Source organism: Hypanus sabinus (genome assembly GCF_030144855.1).
Source record: "Hypanus sabinus isolate sHypSab1 chromosome 24 unlocalized genomic scaffold, sHypSab1.hap1 SUPER_24_unloc_5, whole genome shotgun sequence".
NCBI lineage: Eukaryota > Metazoa > Chordata > Chondrichthyes > Myliobatiformes > Dasyatidae > Hypanus > Hypanus sabinus.
In genome coordinates this window covers 196,394-216,165 of record NW_026778948.1, presented here as the reverse complement: position 1 = coordinate 216,165, position 19,772 = coordinate 196,394, and the positions used below count along the sequence as shown (strand labels likewise).

At 52.2% G+C, this 19,772-nt stretch overlaps 1 protein-coding gene across 1 annotated transcript in view; it reads left to right on the top strand.

Annotated features, from left to right (window-relative positions):
* The first annotated feature begins 1,447 nt into the window (after positions 1-1,447).
* LOC132385524 (protein kinase C beta type-like) overlaps positions 1,448-19,772 on the top strand; it is an 86,100-nt gene continuing 67,775 nt past the window's right edge. The window contains exons 1-3 of the mRNA XM_059957648.1: positions 1,448-1,649; positions 8,252-8,283; positions 11,292-11,374. Coding sequence (XP_059813631.1) covers positions 1,462-1,649; positions 8,252-8,283; positions 11,292-11,374 — 303 coding nt within the window. The 5' untranslated portion in view covers positions 1,448-1,461. The remainder of the gene's footprint in view (positions 1,650-8,251; positions 8,284-11,291; positions 11,375-19,772) is intronic.

Sequence of the window (19,772 nt, the reverse complement as noted above, 5' to 3'; positions counted from 1 at the left end):
TGTGTGTACACTGTATGTTTGTGTGTCTGTGTGTGTGCACTCTATGCTTGAGTGAGTGTGAACACTGTATGAGTGTGCATCTGTGTGTGTACACTGTATGTGTGAATGTGTGTGTACAATGTATACATGAGTGTGTGTGTGCCTGTGTGTACAGTATGGGTGTGTGTCCATTGTGTCTGTGTGTGTATACACTATGTGTGAGTGTGTGTGTATACGTTCTATGCATGAGTATGTGTACACTGTATGAGTGAGTGTGTGTACGCTCTATGCGTGAGTGTGTGTACACCGTATGAGTGAGTGTGTGTGTACACTGTGTGAGTGTGTGTCTGTGTGTACACTGTATGTTTGACTGTGTGTGTACGCTCTATGTGTGAGTGTGTGTACACTGTATGATTGAGTGTGTGTGTACACCGTGTGAGTGTGTGTCTGTGTGCACACTGTATGTGTGACTGTGTGTGTACGCTCTATGTGTGAGTGTGTGTACACTGTATGTTTGTGTGTCTGTGTGTGTACACTCTATGCTTGAGTGAGTGTGTACACTGTATGAGTGTGCATCTGTGTGTGTACACTGTATGTGTGAGTGTGTGTACACTGTGTGAGTGTGCATCTGTGTGTACACTGTATGTGTGAGTGTGTGTACACTGTGTGAGTGTGCATCTGTGTGTACACTGTATGTGTGAGGGTTTGTACACTATATGTGTGAGTGTGTATTGATGCTGTATGTGTGAGTGTGTGTAACTTATATGTGTGCGTGCCTATGTGTGCACTGTGTGAGTGTGTGTCTGTTGTGTCTGTGTCTGTACACTCTATGCGTGAGTGTATGTGTACACTGTGTGAGAGTGCACCTGTGTGTACACTGTATGTGTGAGTGTGTATATGTCTGTGTACGTTGTATGTGTGAGGGTGTGTACACTGTATGCATGAGTGTGTGTGTGTACACTATAAGCGTGAGTTTGTGTGTACACTATATGTTTGTGTGTCTGTGTGTGTACACTATGTGTGAGAGTGTGTGTGTGCCCAGTGTGAGTGTGCGTCTGTGTGTGTACACTGTGAGTGTGCACCTGTGTGTACACTGTGTGAGTGTGTCTGTGTGTGTACACTCCATGCATCAGTGAGTGTGTACATTGTATGTTTATGTGTCTGTGTGTGTACACAGTATGTGTGTGTGTACACCTATGCGTGAGTGTGTGTGTACACCGTTTGGTGTGCGTCTGTGTGTGCACTGTATGTGTGAGTGTGTGTGTGCACTGAGTGTGTGTCTGTGTGTGTGCACTGTACGTTTGAGTGCTTGTGTATTATTTCGTGCTGTTTCCACCCTCTTCTTCATGGTTTCACCCGTTCCGACCACACTTGGAGCGCTGAAGCCCGTCCGTCGCCTTGCCCCTTTAATTGGTACCCGCCTCCGAGCGCGGGTACAAAAAGCGCTGGGCAGTGCCCGAGCCGGGCGGAGTGGGCGCAGTCATGGCTGAGGTAGCGAGCTCGGGGGAGCCGGTGGAAAGTGGCTCTCCGCCGCCGCTAGCTCCCGTCGTTGCCCTCGCCCGGCGGGGAGCGCTCCGCCAGAAAAACGTCCACCAGGTGAAGGAGCACAAGTTTATCGCCCGGTTCTTCAGGCAGCCGACCTTCTGTAGTCACTGCACCGACTTCATCTGGTGAGGGAGCGCCGGGAGAGGGAGGGAGGGAGAGGGAGAGGTTCTTCAGGCAGCCGACCTTCTGTAGTCACTGCACCGACTTCATCTGGTGAGGGAGCGCCGGGAGAGGGAGGGAGGGAGAGGGAGAGGTTCTTCAGGCAGCCGACCTTCTGTAGTCACTGCACCGACTTCATCTGGTGAGGGAGCGCCGGGAGAGGGAGGGAGGGAGAGGTTCTTCAGACAGCCGACCTTCTGTAGCCACTGCACCGACTTCATCTGGTGAGGGAGCGCCGGGAGAGGGAGGGAGGGAGGGAGAGGGAGAGGTTCTTCAGGCAGCCGACCTTCTGTAGTCACTGCACCGACTTCATCTGGTGAGGGAGCGCCGGGAGAGGGAGGGAGGGAGAGGGAGGTTCTTCAGGCAGCCGACCTTCTGTAGTCACTGCACCGACTTCATCTGGTGAGGGAGCGCCGGGAGAGGGAGGGAGGGAGAGGGAGAGGTTCTTCAGGCAGCCGACCTTCTGTAGTCACTGCACCGACTTCATCTGGTGAGGGAGCGCCGGGAGAGGGAGGGAGAGGGAGAGGTTCTTCAGACAGCCGACCTTCTGTAGTCACTGCACCGACTTCATCTGGTGAGGGAGCGCCGGGAGAGGGAGGGAGAGGGAGAGGTTCTTCAGACAGCCGACCTTCTGTAGTCACTGCACCGACTTCATCTGGTGAGGGAGCGCCGGGAGAGGGAGGGAGGGAGAGGGAGAGGTTCTTCAGGCAGCCGACCTTCTGTAGTCACTGCACCGACTTCATCTGGTGAGGGAGCGCCGGGAGAGGGAGGGAGGGAGAGGGAGAGGTTCTTCAGGCAGCCGACCTTCTGTAGTCACTGCACCGACCATCTGGTGAGGGAGCGCCGGGAGAGGGAGGGAGAGGGAGAGGTTCTTCAGGCAGCCGACCTTCTGTAGTCACTGCACCGACTTCATCTGGTGAGGGAGCGCCGGGAGAGGGAGGGAGGGAGAGGGAGAGGTTCTTCAGGCAGCCGACCTTCTGTAGTCACTGCACCGACTTCATCTGGTGAGGGAGCGCCGGGAGAGGGAGGGAGAGGGAGAGGGAGAGGTTCTTCAGACAGCCGACCTTCTGTAGTCACTGCACCGACTTCATCTGGTGAGGGAGCGCCGGGAGAGGGAGGGAGAGGGAGAGGTTCTTCAGGCAGCCGACCTTCTGTAGTCACTGCACCGACTTCATCTGGTGAGGGAGCGCCGGGAGAGGGAGGGAGAGGGAGAGGTTCTTCAGGCAGCCGACCTTCTGTAGTCACTGCACCGACTTCATCTGGTGAGGGAGCGCCGGGAGAGGGAGGGAGGGAGGGAGGGAGAGGGTTCTTCAGGCAGCCGACCTTCTGTAGTCACTGCACCGACTTCATCTGGTGAGGGAGCGCCGGGAGAGGGAGGGAGGGAGAGGGAGAGGTTCTTCAGGCAGCCGACCTTCTGTAGTCACTGCACCGACTTCATCTGGTGAGGGAGCGCCGGGAGAGGGAGGGAGGGAGAGGGAGAGGTTCTTCAGGCAGCCGACCTTCTGTAGTCACTGCACCGACTTCATCTGGTGAGGGAGCGCCGGGAGAGGGAGGGAGAGGGAGAGGTTCTTCAGACAGCCGACCTTCTGTAGTCACTGCACCGACTTCATCTGGTGAGGGAGCGCCGGGAGAGGGAGGGAGAGGGAGAGGTTCTTCAGACAGCCGACCTTCTGTAGTCACTGCACCGACTTCATCTGGTGAGGGAGCGCCGGGAGAGGGAGGGAGGGAGAGGGAGAGGTTCTTCAGGCAGCCGACCTTCTGTAGTCACTGCACCGACTTCATCTGGTGAGGGAGCGCCGGGAGAGGGAGGGAGGGAGAGGGAGAGGTTCTTCAGGCAGCCGACCTTCTGTAGTCACTGCACCGACCATCTGGTGAGGGAGCGCCGGGAGAGGGAGGGAGAGGGAGAGGTTCTTCAGGCAGCCGACCTTCTGTAGTCACTGCACCGACTTCATCTGGTGAGGGAGCGCCGGGAGAGGGAGGGAGGGAGAGGGAGAGGTTCTTCAGGCAGCCGACCTTCTGTAGTCACTGCACCGACTTCATCTGGTGAGGGAGCGCCGGGAGAGGGAGGGAGAGGGAGAGGGAGAGGTTCTTCAGGCAGCCGACCTTCTGTAGTCACTGCACCGACTTCATCTGGTGAGGGAGCGCCGGGAGAGGGAGGGAGGGAGAGGGAGAGGTTCTTCAGGCAGCCGACCTTCTGTAGTCACTGCACCGACTTCATCTGGTGAGGGAGCGCCGGGAGAGGGAGGGAGGGAGAGGGAGAGGTTCTTCAGGCAGCCGACCTTCTGTAGTCACTGCACCGACTTCATCTGGTGAGGGAGCGCCGGGAGAGGGAGGGAGAGGGAGAGGTTCTTCAGGCAGCCGACCTTCTGTAGTCACTGCACCGACTTCATCTGGTGAGGGAGCGCCGGGAGAGGGAGGGAGGGAGAGGGAGAGGTTCTTCAGGCAGCCGACCTTCTGTAGTCACTGCACCGACTTCATCTGGTGAGGGAGCGCCGGGAGAGGGAGGGAGGGAGAGGGAGAGGTTCTTCAGGCAGCCGACCTTCTGTAGTCACTGCACCGACTTCATCTGGTGAGGGAGCGCCGGGAGAGGGAGGGAGGGAGAGGGAGAGGTTCTTCAGGCAGCCGACCTTCTGTAGTCACTGCACCGACTTCCTGGTGAGGGAGCGCCGAGAGGGAGGGAGGGAGAGGGAGAGGTTCTTCAGGCAGCCGACCTTCTGTAGTCACTGCACCGACTTCATCTGGTGAGGGAGCGCCGGGAGAGGGAGGGAGGGAGAGGGAGAGGTTCTTCAGGCAGCCGACCTTCTGTAGTCACTGCACCGACTTCATCTGGTGAGGGAGCGCCGGGAGAGGGAGGGAGGGAGAGGGAGAGGTTCTTCAGGCAGCCGACCTTCTGTAGTCACTGCACCGACTTCATCTGGTGAGGGAGCGCCGGGAGAGGGAGGGAGAGGGAGAGGGAGAGGTTCTTCAGACAGCCGACCTTCTGTAGTCACTGCACCGACTTCATCTGGTGAGGGAGCGCCGGGAGAGGGAGGGAGAGAGGGAGCCCCGGGAGAGGGAGGGAGAGAGCGCCGGGAGGGGGATTGGGAAATGAGGGAGAGAGGGAGCGCCGGGAGAGGGACTGGGAAATGAGGGAGGCAAAAAACACAATTTGCCGAGACAGGAGTCCTCTGCCTGTCCGCTCCTTCTGCTTCCGTCCATTCCCACGTTGTCTTCCTTCCCTGGACTCTCTACCTGCTCATTCAGCCTTACACCTGGTCATATCTCCCCCCACTTCCCCCTCTGCCCTCATCATGTTTCAGGGATGGTGGTAATAGAGATATGGAGAGAGGGAGGGGGGATGCAGATTAATGGCTGGAGGGATTAAAGGCAAGGGATGGGATTGGGCAGGAGTGAGGGAGGGGAGAGAGGGATTGAGAAAGAGGGAAGTGGACAGATTGAGGGTGGGGGAGAGGAGGAAGAATTGTGGGAGAAAAGGAACAGATTGAGGACGAGGAGGAAAGATTGAGGGAGAAATGGGGTGGGTTGAAGGACATAGGGAATGGATTGAGGGAGAGCAATGGAAAGATTGAGACCGAGAGACTGCGTTAGGGATCTGGAGCTGCAGCTCGATGACCTACAGTTTATTAGGGAAAGTGAGCAGGAAATAGATAGGAGCTACAGGGAGTTAGTCAGCCCGAGGCTGCAGGAGTTGGATGTGGGTGAGGGTCAGGGGAAGGTGGCCCTGTGGCCACCCCCCCCCCCCTTAGCTATCATTATCTCGTTTTGGATGCGGTTGAGGGGGATGACCTGACAGAGGACGACCATGGTGATCGGGTCTCTGGCACTGAGCCTGGTTCCGTGGTGCAGAAGGAAGAGAAGAAGATGAGGAATGCTGAAATCATAGGGGATTCCATAGTGACAGGAGGTTCTGTCAGCCTGACAGAGATACCAACATGGTGTGTTGCCTCCCAGGTGCCAGGGTACGGGATGCCTTGGATCGGGTGCAGAGTATTCTGAAGGGAGGAGTGAACAGCCAGAGGTCTTGGTACACATTGACATGGGTGGAAAAAGGGAGGATGTCCTGAAGAGAGAATTGGGGGAGTTGGGTAGGAAGCTGAACAGCAGGACCTGCAGGGTAGTAATCTTGGGATTGCTGCCTGTGTCATGTGCTAACGACCCGAAACGTCGACAGCGCTTCTCCCTATAGACGCTGCCTGGCCTACTGTGTTCCACCAGCATTTTGTGTGTGCTGTTTAAATTTCCAGCATCTGCAGATTTCCTCGTGTTTCAACTATAGACCTGTTAGCCTGACATCTGTGGTTGGGAAGTTGTTGGAATTGATTGTTAGGGATGAAAGTACAGAATATGCTTGGAGGCACATGACAAGATAAAACAAAGCCAGCATGGTTTCTTGAAAGGAAAATCCTGCCTGACTAAACTTGAGGTAATTACAGTAGGCTAGACAAGGGAGATGCAGTAGATGTTGTGTACTTGGATTTTCAGGAGGCCTTTAACGAGGTGCTGCACAAGGCTGCTTAGCAAGATGAGAGCCCATGGAGTTACAGGGAAATTACCAGCATGGGTGAAGCATCGTCTGATGGGAATACAGGGATCCTGTTCTGGCTGGCTACTGGTTACCAGTGGTTCCACAGGGGTCAGTGGTGGGTATGTCAATGATTTGGACGATGGGGTTAATGGATCTGTGGCTAAATTTGCCGATGATACAAAGATAGGTGAAGGAGCGGGTAGTGTTGAGGAAAGAGAGAGCCTGCAGAGAGACTTAGATAGTTTTGGGGAATGGGCAAATAAGTGGTAAATGAAATACGATGTTGGAAAGCGTATGATCATGCACTTTGGTGAAAGAAATAAACGAGCAGACTATTATTTAGATGGGGAGAGAATTCAAAATGCAGAGATACAAAGCGACTTGGGAGTCCTTGTGTAGGATACCCTAAAGGTTAACCTCCAGGTTGAGTCAGTGGTGAAGAAGGGAAATGCAATGTTGGCCTTCATTTCTAGAGGTAGAGAATATAAGAGCAGGGATGCAATGTTGGGGCTCTAAAAGGCATCTGAGAGAGAGAGGGGGGATAGAGAAGAGAGAAAATTAACCCCCTGCCCGTGGAGTTCCTTTCCTGTCCTCTCCTGTGGTCTATTCTGGGTACACAAGTACTTCATACACTCAGAACAAGACCTTCCTACACCTCTGGCCCTTCTGCCCAACTAGTCCCTGCTGGCATATGCCGCCCACCCAGCTAGTCCCAATCTCCTGGGATCCTATCCTTCAAACTCACCTGATTCTCCATGTACCTGTCCAAGTCACTTTTAAATGCCCGTAATGTTCCTGCATCAACCACTTTCTCTGGCAGCTCGTTCCATAGACGGACCACCCTCTGGATGAATAAGTTTCCCCTCAGATCCCTATTAAATCTCCCTCCCCCTTTCACCTTAAACCTGTGCCCTCTGGTTCTTGATTGCCCAGCCCTGGGGACAGACTCTGCACATTCACCCTACCTGTGCCCCTTGTGGTTTTATATGCCTCTGTAAGGTCACCCCTCAGTCTCCTATGCTCCAAAGAATAAAGTCCGAACCTGTCCAACCTCTCTCAATAACTCAGTCCCTCGAATCCCGGTAACATCCTCGTAAATCTCCTCTGCACTCTTCCCAGCTCAATGGCGTCTTTCCTGCAGCAGGGCGACCAGAACTGAACACAATACTCCAAGTGCGGTCTCACCAACGTCTTGTACAACGGCAACACAACGTCCCAACTCCTGTACTTAGTGCCCCGACTGATGAAGGCCAGCGTGCCAAACTCCTTCTTCACTGCCCTGTCTACCTGTGACTCCACTTACAGGGAACCTCTGGGTCCCTGTCATTTCCTGTGAAATTCCAATCCTGTTTAATCTTCCCAAACACCACCCTGTCCCTGTCTGCATGCAACGCCACTTTCAGGGAATCACTGCACTTGGGAAGGTCGGGACCCTGAACAGTGCTAATGTAGACTGGGAGCCGAGCATCTGCGCATGGAAGTCAGACATATTTCATCGTTCGAGTGTTGAGTACCAGAATCGGGAAGCCACGTTGCGGCCATATAAAACTCAGGTTTGGCCACTCTCGGAGTATTGTGTGCAGTTCCGGTCTCCCCAATACAGGATGGAGGGTGGGGAGCAGAAGAGGTTCACCAGGATGCTGCCTGGGTTAGACGACTAACGACAGGTCAGACAAACTTGGGTTGTTTGCCATGGAGCGGAGGAGGCCGAAGAGAGATCCGATTGAGAGTTATAAGATTACGAGAGGCACAGGTAGAGAAGACGGACAGTGGGTGGAAATACCAGAGAACATGCGATTAAGCTGAGAGGGGACAAGTTCAAAGAAGTGTGTGGGGCAGGTTATGTTTTTTACACGGTGTAGACACAGACACTGTGTATGGGGAAAGAGCGAGATGGGCATTGAGTGCGGGCGATGGAGGGGGATGGAGGGGGGATGGATGGAGGCGGACTCTGCGTACGGGTCAATGAGGAAGTTCGGGTTTGTACGGATGCTTGGCTCTCCGTGTGAAAAGGTACTCACACATATCTGTTCTCCTCCACAGGGGTCTAGGTAAACAAGGATTCCAGTGTCAAGGCAAGTAGTATTTACGTCCGCCTCGCCGCGACCGCATTTCAGATCCACAGGTCGGTCACACACTCCCGGTGTCAGACACAGAGTGAAGCTCCGTCCACACCGTCCCATCACACACTCCCGGTGTCAGACACAGAGTGAATCTCCCTCCACACCGTCGCATCACACACTCCCGGTGTCAGACACAGAGTGAATCTCCCTCCACACCGTCCCATCACACACTCCCGGTGTCAGACACAGAGTGAATCTCCCTCCACACCGTCGCATCACACACTCCCGGTGTCAGACACAGAGTGAATCTCCCTCCACACCGTCGCATCACACACTCCCGGTGTCAAACACAGAGTGAATCTCCCTCCACACCGTCCCATCACACACTCCTGGGGTCAGACACAGAGTGAATCTCCCTCCACACCGTCCCATCACACACTCCCGGGGTCAGACACAGAGTGAATCTCCCTCCACACCGTCCCATCACACACTCCCGGGGTCAGACACAGAGTGAATCTCCCTCCACACCGTCCCATCACACACTCCCGGGGACAGACACAGAGTGAAACTCTCTCCACACCGTCCCATCACACACTCCCGGGGTCAGACACAGAGTGAATCTCCCTCCACACCGTCCCATCACACACTCCTGGGGTCAGACACAGAGTGAATCTCCCTCCACACCGTCCCATCACACACTCCCGGGGTCAGACACAGAGTGAATCTCCCTCCACACCGTCCCATCACACACTCCCGGGGTCAGACACAGAGTGAATCTCCCTCCACACCGTCCCATCACACACTCCCGGGGACAGACACAGAGTGAAACTCTCTCCACACCGTCCCATCACACACTCCCGGGGTCAGACACAGAGTGAAGCTCCCTCTACACCGTCCCATCACACACTCCCGGTGTCAGACACAGAGTGAATCTCCCTCCACACCGTCGCATCACACACTCCCGGTGTCAAACACAGAGTGAATCTCCCTCCACCCAGCCCATTACACACTCCCAAGACCACTGTGTGTGAGAGGAAGAGTGATGGACAATAATGCTGGAAATTAGGTCAGGCAGTGTGTAAATCAAAATTTCCAATTAACCCACTTCACATGTCCCCAGTGGGGAGATTTCACAAGCTCCGTGTTCTCTCTGGATCCCTGTCAACAGTTCTGCCCAACCTGGGATTTTAGATAATAAAAACAAATCCTGAAATCAGAGCTTCACTCTGTGTCTGACCCCAGGAGTGTGTGATGGGACGGTGTGGAGGGAGCTTCACTCTGTGTCTGACCCCAGGAGTGTGTGATGGGACGGTGTGGAGGGAGATTCACTCTGTGTCTGACCCCGGGAGTGTGTGATGGGACAGTGTGGAGGGAGCTTCACTCTGTGTCTGACCCCAGGAGTGTGTGATGGGACGGTGTGGAGGGAGCTTCACTCTGTGCCTGACCCCAGGAGTGTGTGATGGGACAGTGTGGAGGGAGATTCACTCTGTGTCTGACCCCGGGAGTGTGTGATTGGACGGTGTGGAGGGAGCTTCACTCTGTGTCTGACCCCAGGAGTGTGTGATGGGACGGTGTGGAGGGAATTCACTCTGTGTCTGACCCCGGGAGTGTGTGATGGGACGGTGTGGAGGGGGTTTCACTCTGTGTCTGACCCCAGGAGTGTGTGATGGGACGGTGTGGAGGGAGATTCACTCTGTGTCTGACCCCGGGAGTGTGTGATGGGACAGTGTGGAGGGAGCTTCACTCTGTGTCTGACCCCAGGAGTGTGTGATGGGACGGTGTGGAGGGAGCTTCACTCTGTGCCTGACCCCAGGAGCGTGTGATGGGACAGTGTGGAGGGAGATTCACTCTGTGTCTGACCCCGGGAGTGTGTGATGGGACAGTGTGGAGGGAGCTTCACTCTGTGCCTGACCCCAGGAGTGTGTGATGGGACAGTGTGGAGGGAGATTCACTCTGTGTCTGACCCCGGGAGTGTGTGATGGGACAGTGTGGAGGGAGCTTCACTCTGTGTCTGACCCCGGGAGTGTGTGATGGGACGGTGTGGAGGGAGCTTCACTCTGTGTCTGACTCCGGGAGTGTGTGATGGGACGGTGTGGAGGGGGTTTCACTCTGTGTCTGACCCCAGGAGTGTGTGATGGGACGGTGTGGAGAGGGTTTCACTCTGTGTCTGACCCCGGGAGTGTGTGATGGGACAGTGTGGAGGGAGATTCACTCTGCGTCTGACCCCGGGAGTGTATGATGGGTCAGTGTGGAGGGGGTTTCACTCTGTGTCTGACCCCGGGAGTATGTGATGGGACGGTGTGGAGGGAGATTCTCTCTGTGTCTGACCCCAGGAGAGTGTGATGGGACAGTGTGGAGGTTGTTTCACTCTGTGTCTGACCCCAGGAATGTGTGATGGGATGGTGTGGAAGGAGATTCACTGTGTCTGACCCCGGTAGTGTGCAATGGGACGGTGTGGACGGAGTGTGTGATGGGACGGTATGGACGGAGCTTCACTCTCTGTCTCACGCCAGGGGATGTGACAGGCCCTGAGGTTGTTTCGATTGGCTGAATTTGCCATCCTGCCATTGTGGGATATTTGGTTCCTTTCCACATATCCCACAGGACCGTCCGTCTGCCATTCTTGGTGCAGAAGCCAGAATGTGGGATTTTCACTGTCAGAGTCCCTGTGCACACTTAACCAGGCAGTCTTGGACAATCAATGCCTGGAGAGAGACAGTGGTGGGAGGAGTAGAGGTCAGAGGAAGTGAAGTTACTTGCTGCTGGTTTGAGATGAAAGTGGATTAGCTATTGGAAAAGAGGAGTGAGGGACGAGAGAGAAAGAAGGAAAAAGAAATGGATGGAGAGAGAGAAAAAGGGAGAAGGCTCAGGGAAAAGAGGTACTGAGGAAAATAGAGGGAGCTAAAGGATAGTGAGAAGGAAGTGCAAGATGCGTTGCTGTCATGGCGTGAGTTGGATATCAATGCCAACATGAAGAATCTGCCTCTCATCATGCTTCCCTCTCTCTCTCCCTCCCTCAGTCTGTTCCTTTGTCGTGCACAAGCGATGCCATGAATTTGTGACCTTCGCCTGCCCCGGAGTCGATAAGGGTGCAAACTCAGAGGTGAGAGGGTGGGAGGGGTGGCTTGTCACGGGACAGTCTCCATGCTGCAACTACGTATTCTGGCTAAGGCTGTTTGTTTTTTCTCTCTCTTGCTGGCACAGCACCAGTACATGTGTGCATGTGTGTGCAAGCCAGTTTGATATTGTATGCCTCGTGTGAGATAATCTGATTTCCAGGAACGGGCTCTTATCCGTCTCCAAGGGCTCATGTATCAGTGACTCTGACACCTGAATTTCTGCTTTCTGTCCCATTCTGAAGTTGTGTCACCATCCTCACCATTCCCAGCTTCCCACCTCCCCAAATCCCTGCTACCACCATGGCTACCCACTCGACCCAGGCCCTATATCATCTTCAATGGGTTCAGGCTTTATTTCCTGGTAAGTAGAAGACTGAGAGGAGATTTGAGAGAGGTATACAAAATACAAGATGTATCGATAGGGTAAACAGAAGCTGGCTTTTTCCACTAAGGTTGACTGGGAGTACATCTAGATCATGGGTTATCCAGATAATCATAAGTCATCGTCTAGATCATCATCTACAACTACATCATGGGTTAAAAATGAAAGGTATGAGGTTTAAGTGGAACATGAGGAGAAATGTCTTAACTCAAGAGGGTCATGAAAGTGTGGAATAAGCTGCCAGCGCAAGTGGTGCGTGTGTGCTCGATTTCGACGTTAAATAGATGTTTGGGTAGGTGCACGGATGGTAGGGATATGGAGGGCGATGTTCCCGGTGCAGGTGGACGAGAGTGGGCAGATCAGCATGGACTAGATGGGCAGAAGGGCCTGATTTTGTGCAGCACTTCCTATAACTCTGTAACACTCAGCTCTATCAACCCACGTTCGTCTAGCGGAAACCGCTGACTGCCCGCCAAACTGTGCCTCACATTTGCGTAGATTCTGTGTATGCACTCCGTCACAACGTGAAATATCAGCCAGTACACAGTGTACGTTTGAACAATTACACTTTAGTAACTATGGGGTTAGTAGAGAAACAAAAATCTAAAATAAAGAGGCACCAAGAATGGGGATTATACAGTTTGTGCATGCGTTGGAGCTCACACAATATCCTCGGTCCACCATTCAATTTCCTCTGAACTCCATGACCCTCGGACTGGGACCAACCTACGCTTCCCGCACGTCCTCCCTCTTCGCTCCTCCTTGCCGATCTTCCCACGCACCAACCATGCGGTTCCCACACATCCAGATAGAATAGCAAGACTCCCGTTGGCTAGTTCCCCCCCCCAGTTATCAGTAGTTATAACCCAAACATTTCAGCTACAGAGAACACTACCTTACATTACAGAGAAGCCATTTCATTATAACACTACAGAAGCCATGTTATTATTAGCAGTTAACATTAACATACCCTACAACTCTATGACCTCTATCAAGTCATCTCTCTTCCTCCTTTCTTTAAGGAGTAAACTGTCCTCATAAGACATGCTCTTTGATCCAATCCAGGCAGTAGCTCTCTGTAGCTCTCACATCCAGAACTGAACACAATACTCCAAGTGTGGTCTAACCAGAGTTTTGTAGAACTGCAACATCTGTTTGTGGCTCTTAAACTCAGTCCCCTGACTGATGAAGACCATGTGCCTTTTTAATCAACTTTGAGGGATTGATGGATGTGGACCCCCAGATCTCTCAATTCCTCTACACTTCTAAGAATCCTGCCATTCAAACCCTGTACTTTGCCTTCAAAATTTGATCTTCCAAAGTGAATCACTTTTTGGATTTGAACTCTATCTGCCGCTTCTCAGCCCAGCTCTGCATCCTGTCAATGTCCCACTGAACCCTTCTACACTATCCATAACACCTGCAACATTCATGCCTTCTGCAAACTTACTAACCCATCCTTCCACTTCATCAACCAGGTTATTGATTAAAAAAAAAATCACAAAAAACAGGCTGGTTCTATCCTCCACTCCTAGAGGGACAGAAGAGGTGATGGGAATAACCATGACAAACATGGGCAGAGATCTGGTTACCACATGTAAGGAAAATATAGTCCATGGAGTTGACCCTTTGCTCCCTGTAGCTGTAACCTCACTCCTTGTCCCAACCCCCACCATTTAGCCTGTGAACAACACCCCCCCTCACAAAGTTCTGTACCAGTGGGTAAGAACACAAGCACAACTCACTTTGTAGTGGACATGTCACACACCCCAGGGCTCGAGGCATGCTGTTAACTCCTGGGGCGTTAAATCCTCGGATACACAGAGCAGGCACAGCTGTATCACTTCCTTAGGAGTTCAGCTTGGCACCGAACAGTCAAACAAATGAATTTCTACACGTTTTCTGTTGGAACTCCCGACTAGTTACATCACGGTCTGGTGCGGCAATTCCTGGTTTGCTCAGGAAGGTAGGAAGCTGCAGAGTGCATTGCACTCAGCCCAGTACACGGGCACATCCCTCCCCACCGTCAGGAGTAGCTACACAAGGTGCTGCCTCGAGAAGGCAAGGTCACCATCCGGGCCGTGTCTCCCATCGGGCAGGAGGTACAGAAGCCTGAAGCCCCACTTCACCAGGTTCAGGATCGGCTACTTCCCTTCAACCAATTAGCACAACCCTAATCACAGTAACACCATGACCACTTAGTTTAATCGTGTTCCTTCTGCTCAAAATTCAGTCTGTGTTTCTTTGTGAGTGTTGTGACACTGTGTGCCTGTGATGCTACTGTAAGTAATGTTTTCTTTGCACCCATGTTCACATGGGCTTGTTTATCGGACAATAAACTCAAGCTTACATTGGGATCTTGGTCAGCATGTATAAGTAGGGCCGAATGGCTTATTGTCCAGGAATTATCATTCCAATCTCTGCCATTTCCCCCATCCTCCCCTCTGGGCATGGTTATATCCAGATATGTCTTCCTATTCCGTTTTCCAATTCCTTCCCCCTGCTGAAAAGATGCCATTGAGCTGGAAAGAGTGCAGAGGAGAATGACGAGGACATAGTAGGAACTCGAGGGACCGAGTTATGGAGAGAGGTTGGGACTTTATTCCTTGGCGCATAGGAGACTGACGGAGTCCTTATAGATTCTGCAGATGCTGGAAATCTGGAGCAACACACAGAAGGCACAGGTTTAAGATGAGAACAGAGGGACCTGGAGCACAGGAACATGGTTCCCTGAAAGTGGAGTCACAGGTAGTCAGGACAGTGAAGAAGGAGTTTGCTTCATCAGTCAGGGCACAGAGTACAGGAGTTGGAACGTTATGTTGCAGTTGTACAAGACGTTGGTGAGGCCACACTTGGAGTATTGTGTTCAGTTCTGATCGCCCTGCTGCAGGAAAGATGCCATTGAGCTGGGAAGAGTGCAGAGGAGATTTACGAGGATGTTACCGGGACTCGAGGGACTGAGTTATGGAGAGAGGTTGGGACTTTATTCTTTGGAGCATAGGAGACTGAGGGGTGACCCTACAGAGGTGTATAAAATGACGAGGGGCACAGGTAGGGTGAATGTGCAGAGTCTTTTCCCCAGGGTTGGGCAATCAAGAACCAGAGGGCACAGGTTTAAGATGAAAGGGGGAGGGATATTTAATAGGAATCTGAGGGGAAACTTTTTCACCCAGATGGAGGTCCATCTATGGAACGAGCTGCCAGAGGAAGTGGTTGAGGCTGATACATTAACAGTATTTAAAAGGGATTTGGACAGGTACATGGATAGGAAAGGTTTAGAGGGACATGGCAAATGTGGGCAAATGGGATTGGCTTAGATAAGGAAGTGGGCTGTGCATGAGAGTCTTTGCCTGCTTGGATTCACTCCTTGGCTAACTCACCTCCTTTAGGGCTAATTCTCTCCCCAACCTACTCTGTGCCCTCATCAGAGGCTCACCTTCCTCTCCCTCGCCACTCCTTCACACCTCTGATAGCGGAAACATCGATTCTCCAGGCACTGTCTGATCTGCTGAGTCCCTCTTATCCATTCCAGACTCAAATGGCTCGCCCTCCTCCTCTCCCCATGGACGCTGGACCACCTGCTGTCCTTTTCTACCAGATTTTGATTTTAGTGGAGGGGCAGGTAGTGTTGAGGAAGCAGGGATTCTGCAGACGGATTTGAACAGACCAGAATATCGGCAGTAGAGAAGTGTATGGTCATGCACTTTATTAGAAGAAATAAAGACATGGACTATTGTCTAATTGGGGAGAAAATTGAAAAATCTGAGGTGCAAAGGGATTAGGAACTCCCTGTGCAGGATGCCCCTGAAGGTTAATTTGCAGGTTAAGTGAGTGGTGAGGAAGGGAACTGCATTGTTAGCATTCATTTCAAGAGGAGTAGAATATAAAAGCAAGGATGTAATATTGTCCTGCTGAAGGGTCTCGGCCCAAAACGTCGACTGTAGCTGCTGCCTGACCTGCTGAGCTCCTCCAGGTTGCATTTAATGTTGAGGCTTTATTAGGCACTGGTGAGGAATATTGGACTATTGTGGGCAGCTTTGGGCACTATCTATGCTGACATTTCAGGGTGTCCAGACAAAATTCATGAGAATGATTCTGGGATTGAAAGAGTTAATGTATGAGGAGCATTTGATGGCTCTGGCCCTGTCCTCACCAGAGTTTAGAAGAATGAGGAGAAAGCTCAATGATGCCTTTTGAATATTGTAAGGCCCCAGATAGAGTGACTGTGGAGAGGGTGTTTGCTATAGTGGGAGAATCTAGAACCAAGGGACACACTTCAGAAGAGAGTGATGTCCCCTTAGAACAGAGATGAGGAGGAAGTTCTTGTGCTGGGGGGGGGGGGGAATTAATCTGTGAAATTCGTTGCCTAGGATTGTTGTGGAGGCCTGGACATAGGGTTCTTGATTATGGACTCACGTTCAAGGATCTCATGTTCTCGATATCTATTGTTTATTTATTATTATTATTATTATTATTAGTAGTAGTAGTGTTTCTATTTTATATTTGCACGATTTGTTGTCTTTTGCACACTGGTTGAACACCAAAGTTGGTGTGGTCCTTCATTAATTCTATTATGGTTATTATTCTGTAAAGGGGGTTTCTTTTTTTTCTTTGTTATTGTTGGGAAAGGGTTTCCTTTTGTTAACTAGCAGGAATGCTAATTTACTGATAACGAGAATGGTATTCCTTTGTAAACCAAATGGGGATTAATGTTCTTTCTTCTGAGTCTGTAAGCTTTTGTTGACGGGCTTTTGGGCAGATCGGCGCGAGGGGGTCGAGAGAGAGGATGCAATGCTCTAAGCTGGGCGAGGATCGCCGGGAGATTCTCCGAGGAGGGGGGGGATGAAGCTAGATGTGCTTGGTTGACCACTCGGAGGGTCCTGAGCTGTTTGGACAGTCGAGGAGTTCGGAGGGTCCTGAGCTGTTTGGAGAGTCAAGGAGTTCGGAGGGGATCGAATGGTGGCCAGAAGACTTCAGTAATTGAGCTCCAACGGTTGTGCATGAAGTGGTTTGGACTTTGATAAGTTTGGCGCCTTTTCTTTATTTTTTTTCTCTTCATATATACTGTATCATTATTAATCACTTAGTTATAGTAACCTTTATAAATTGTACTCATTTAATCGCATATGGTGTACTGTCTGGTTTTGGGCGAGGCGGGGACATCACACAACATCCACACCAGCTGATTACCCAGTTTGGCGGGGCCGAAGGCTGCTCCCCCTAGACAAGAACGAGCTGAGCGAGCCTGAGGCGACCCAGGGAGTTACATTGTGGGTTGCTCGTCCGGGGTTGATTTCTGTGGAAGCTGTGTGATCACCCTCTTTAAATTGAGTCTGCGGCGAAGAGCTGGTGTGCCTTTGTGTGTGTGCGATTGTTGGTTATCACTGCGTGTGTGTTGGGTGGGGTGGCTGCTGTTGGTAGCCTGGAGGTCGTTGTTCGAGTTCCGACTAGTGCTGACGAAATGGTGGTGGGACCATGGGTTGTCCGTGCTGTTTTGGAGAGTGAGGAGTGACAGGTTGGGATGTTTCAGCAGTGGTGAGCTCCGCCCAGTTGTTGGAATAATGTCCAGCCCTAAAGGGGCGGAGGTGTGGGCGGAGCGGACCCCTCAGTTGTTGGGTGAGTGGCAGTGCTTGGCTGAGGGAAAGGGACGGGTTGAAAGTTTGAGTAGGCGGGCTGGTGACTTTGTTAGAACTGTCGGGCGCAATTACCTCGAAGTGACCGCTGCCAGTTCTGGGAAAGTGTGGGAAAATGTGTGTGGTTCGACTGGAAGTCAAATGCCGCAGCTGGGGGGCTTATCATACCCGTGGCAGGAGATTGGTGGGAAGTTTTTAGGGTATCCCTTTTTGCCTAGGGGGGCAGATAAATTGCTTGTGGTGCCAAGGAGATCTGTCGAGGGGATCAGTTGTTCCGTTGATTCGAGAGGTGTCGGGAAACTTAGAGGAGGCCCAGTGGGGGAACGGCTTGGGGTCTCTGGGGGAGCACATTCCCAGCAATGTACCAAGGAACTCCCGAAAGGAACAGACCCTATTCCTGAAGGCTTGGAGGGGCCAAGCGCACAGGTGTTGTTACGGATGGATGGAAGCCAAGTTAAAGCCATCCTCGGCACCGGGGTGCCGGTGAAGTTGCTGTACAGTTTGTTTCATAACCGTTATTGGAAGCATTTACCCTTGATGACATTGAGGACACTGGAGATTCGGGGTACCAGTGCCGGTGATTATCCAGACGATGGTTGTTGGTCAGTGAAAATGGAGTTCTTAGAGGCAAATGTGGAGGAGACTGAGGTTCATGAATCATTAATGCTGATGTGTCCAGACCCTGTTGAGACGGGCAGCGTTTCTGTTCTAGAGAGAACCAAAATCCTGCTGGTGCGCTTGGGAGCCTGCCCGGAGGAGGCGGGTGAGCGCTGTTTGGAGGCATTGTCGATGCACCCAGGGTTTCGAGCTGCTTGTGCGGACGTGTGTAGCAGCATTGGGCTGATACCGAATTCAAACAAGAACCAGTGGTGGTACGGCCTGGGGGAAGTATCCGAGGGTGAGACCCTCTTCGTGGACGCTGCGAAATACCACAAGGGAGGGGAGTTGACTGCTGAAGACACCTCGGAGAGAGAGAGGTTGCGGCGACTGGCCCCTGAAGCCGTGGAAGACGTAGGCAGCGTGTGTGTGGATTATATTGTGTTGAAGAGGCGCACTGTCAGTGACCAGAATATGTCCCTGAGGGCCGGAGAGGCGATGGCCTGTCTGAGTGGTGTGAAGTGGTTTAAGGTGCTGGATCTGAGGAGTGGATGTTGCCAGATCCTGATGAGTGGGGCCGACAAGGAGAAGATGGCCGTTATAAATTCCCTAGGAGTCTTCGGGTCCGAAAAGATGCCACAGGGCATATCAGGAGCCCTTGCAACCTTCCTGCGGGGCAGGTGGAAGACCATAGGGGATGTGGAGGCGTTTGGAGTTTTGGTGTATGTGGATGATCTCTTGGTATTTGGATTTGCCTCAGGAGAATATGAAGTGAGGTCATTGCAGGAGCAGCTGAGAACTACCGAGTTAAAGTGTTTTCGGGACACGTGCCAGGGCTGGCGAAGGTCGCAGCTCGTGAGAGACTGTCTCTACGGAATCAAGTTTGATATGAAGACGGAGAGACTGGAGAAAGCGATCTGGAACCATTCGGAAGACTTACAAGTTGGAGAGAATGAAGAAAGTTGTCTGACTGAGGGTAATAGCAAACTGAGAACCCGGAGAGGGGAGTTTGTGGAGGTGAAGAAATTACAGACGAAACTCAGAAGAGAGAAGCGGAAGCTTGAAGGGAACCTGGAGATGACCATTGACAGTTCAAATGAAGTGCAAAACCTGAAAGTTGATCTGGAAGAAGTCATGAGGAAGAAAAAGCTGGAGAGAAGTGCAGTGAGTACTGAACATGAGGCTGAAGAGACTGAGGGAGCAATGCAGGCCACGTGTTTCCGTTTGGAGAAGATCAAACAGCAGCTACCGATCACAGGAATGAGGAAGAATACAGATTCGATGGATGATGTGCTGGATGTATGGTACATGCTGCCTTTTGCTGACTTTCCCTCGATTGAGGAAGAGACCTTTGGCCCTTCTCCCACTGAGTCAGGTGTAGTGGGGAGGGTTAGCTGTGTGCAGTGTGGGTCATGAGTGAGAGGTTGAGAGAGGAGTTGGTAGTGGGCCCAAGGTATCCCCAGTTGTGTCCGAGCCTGAAGGGTTTAGGTGAAGGGGTACGGAGGCCTCAGAAGGGTTAGGGAACTCCCAGATAGTTGGCCTAAGTAGCGCCTGAGGAACAGGGCGTGAGGTTTACTGTGTGGGGAGGAGATGTCACTGTTTGTGCTTGGGTTACTGTGTGTTGGCAGGAAAGGTGGCGAGTTATTTAGTAGTCATGAGGACATGACTTTTATTTGGTGGAGGGAGTGTGTAAAGGGGGTTTCTTTTTTTTTCTTTGTTACTGTTGGGAAAGGGTTTCCTTTTGTTAACTAGCAGGAATGCTAATTTACT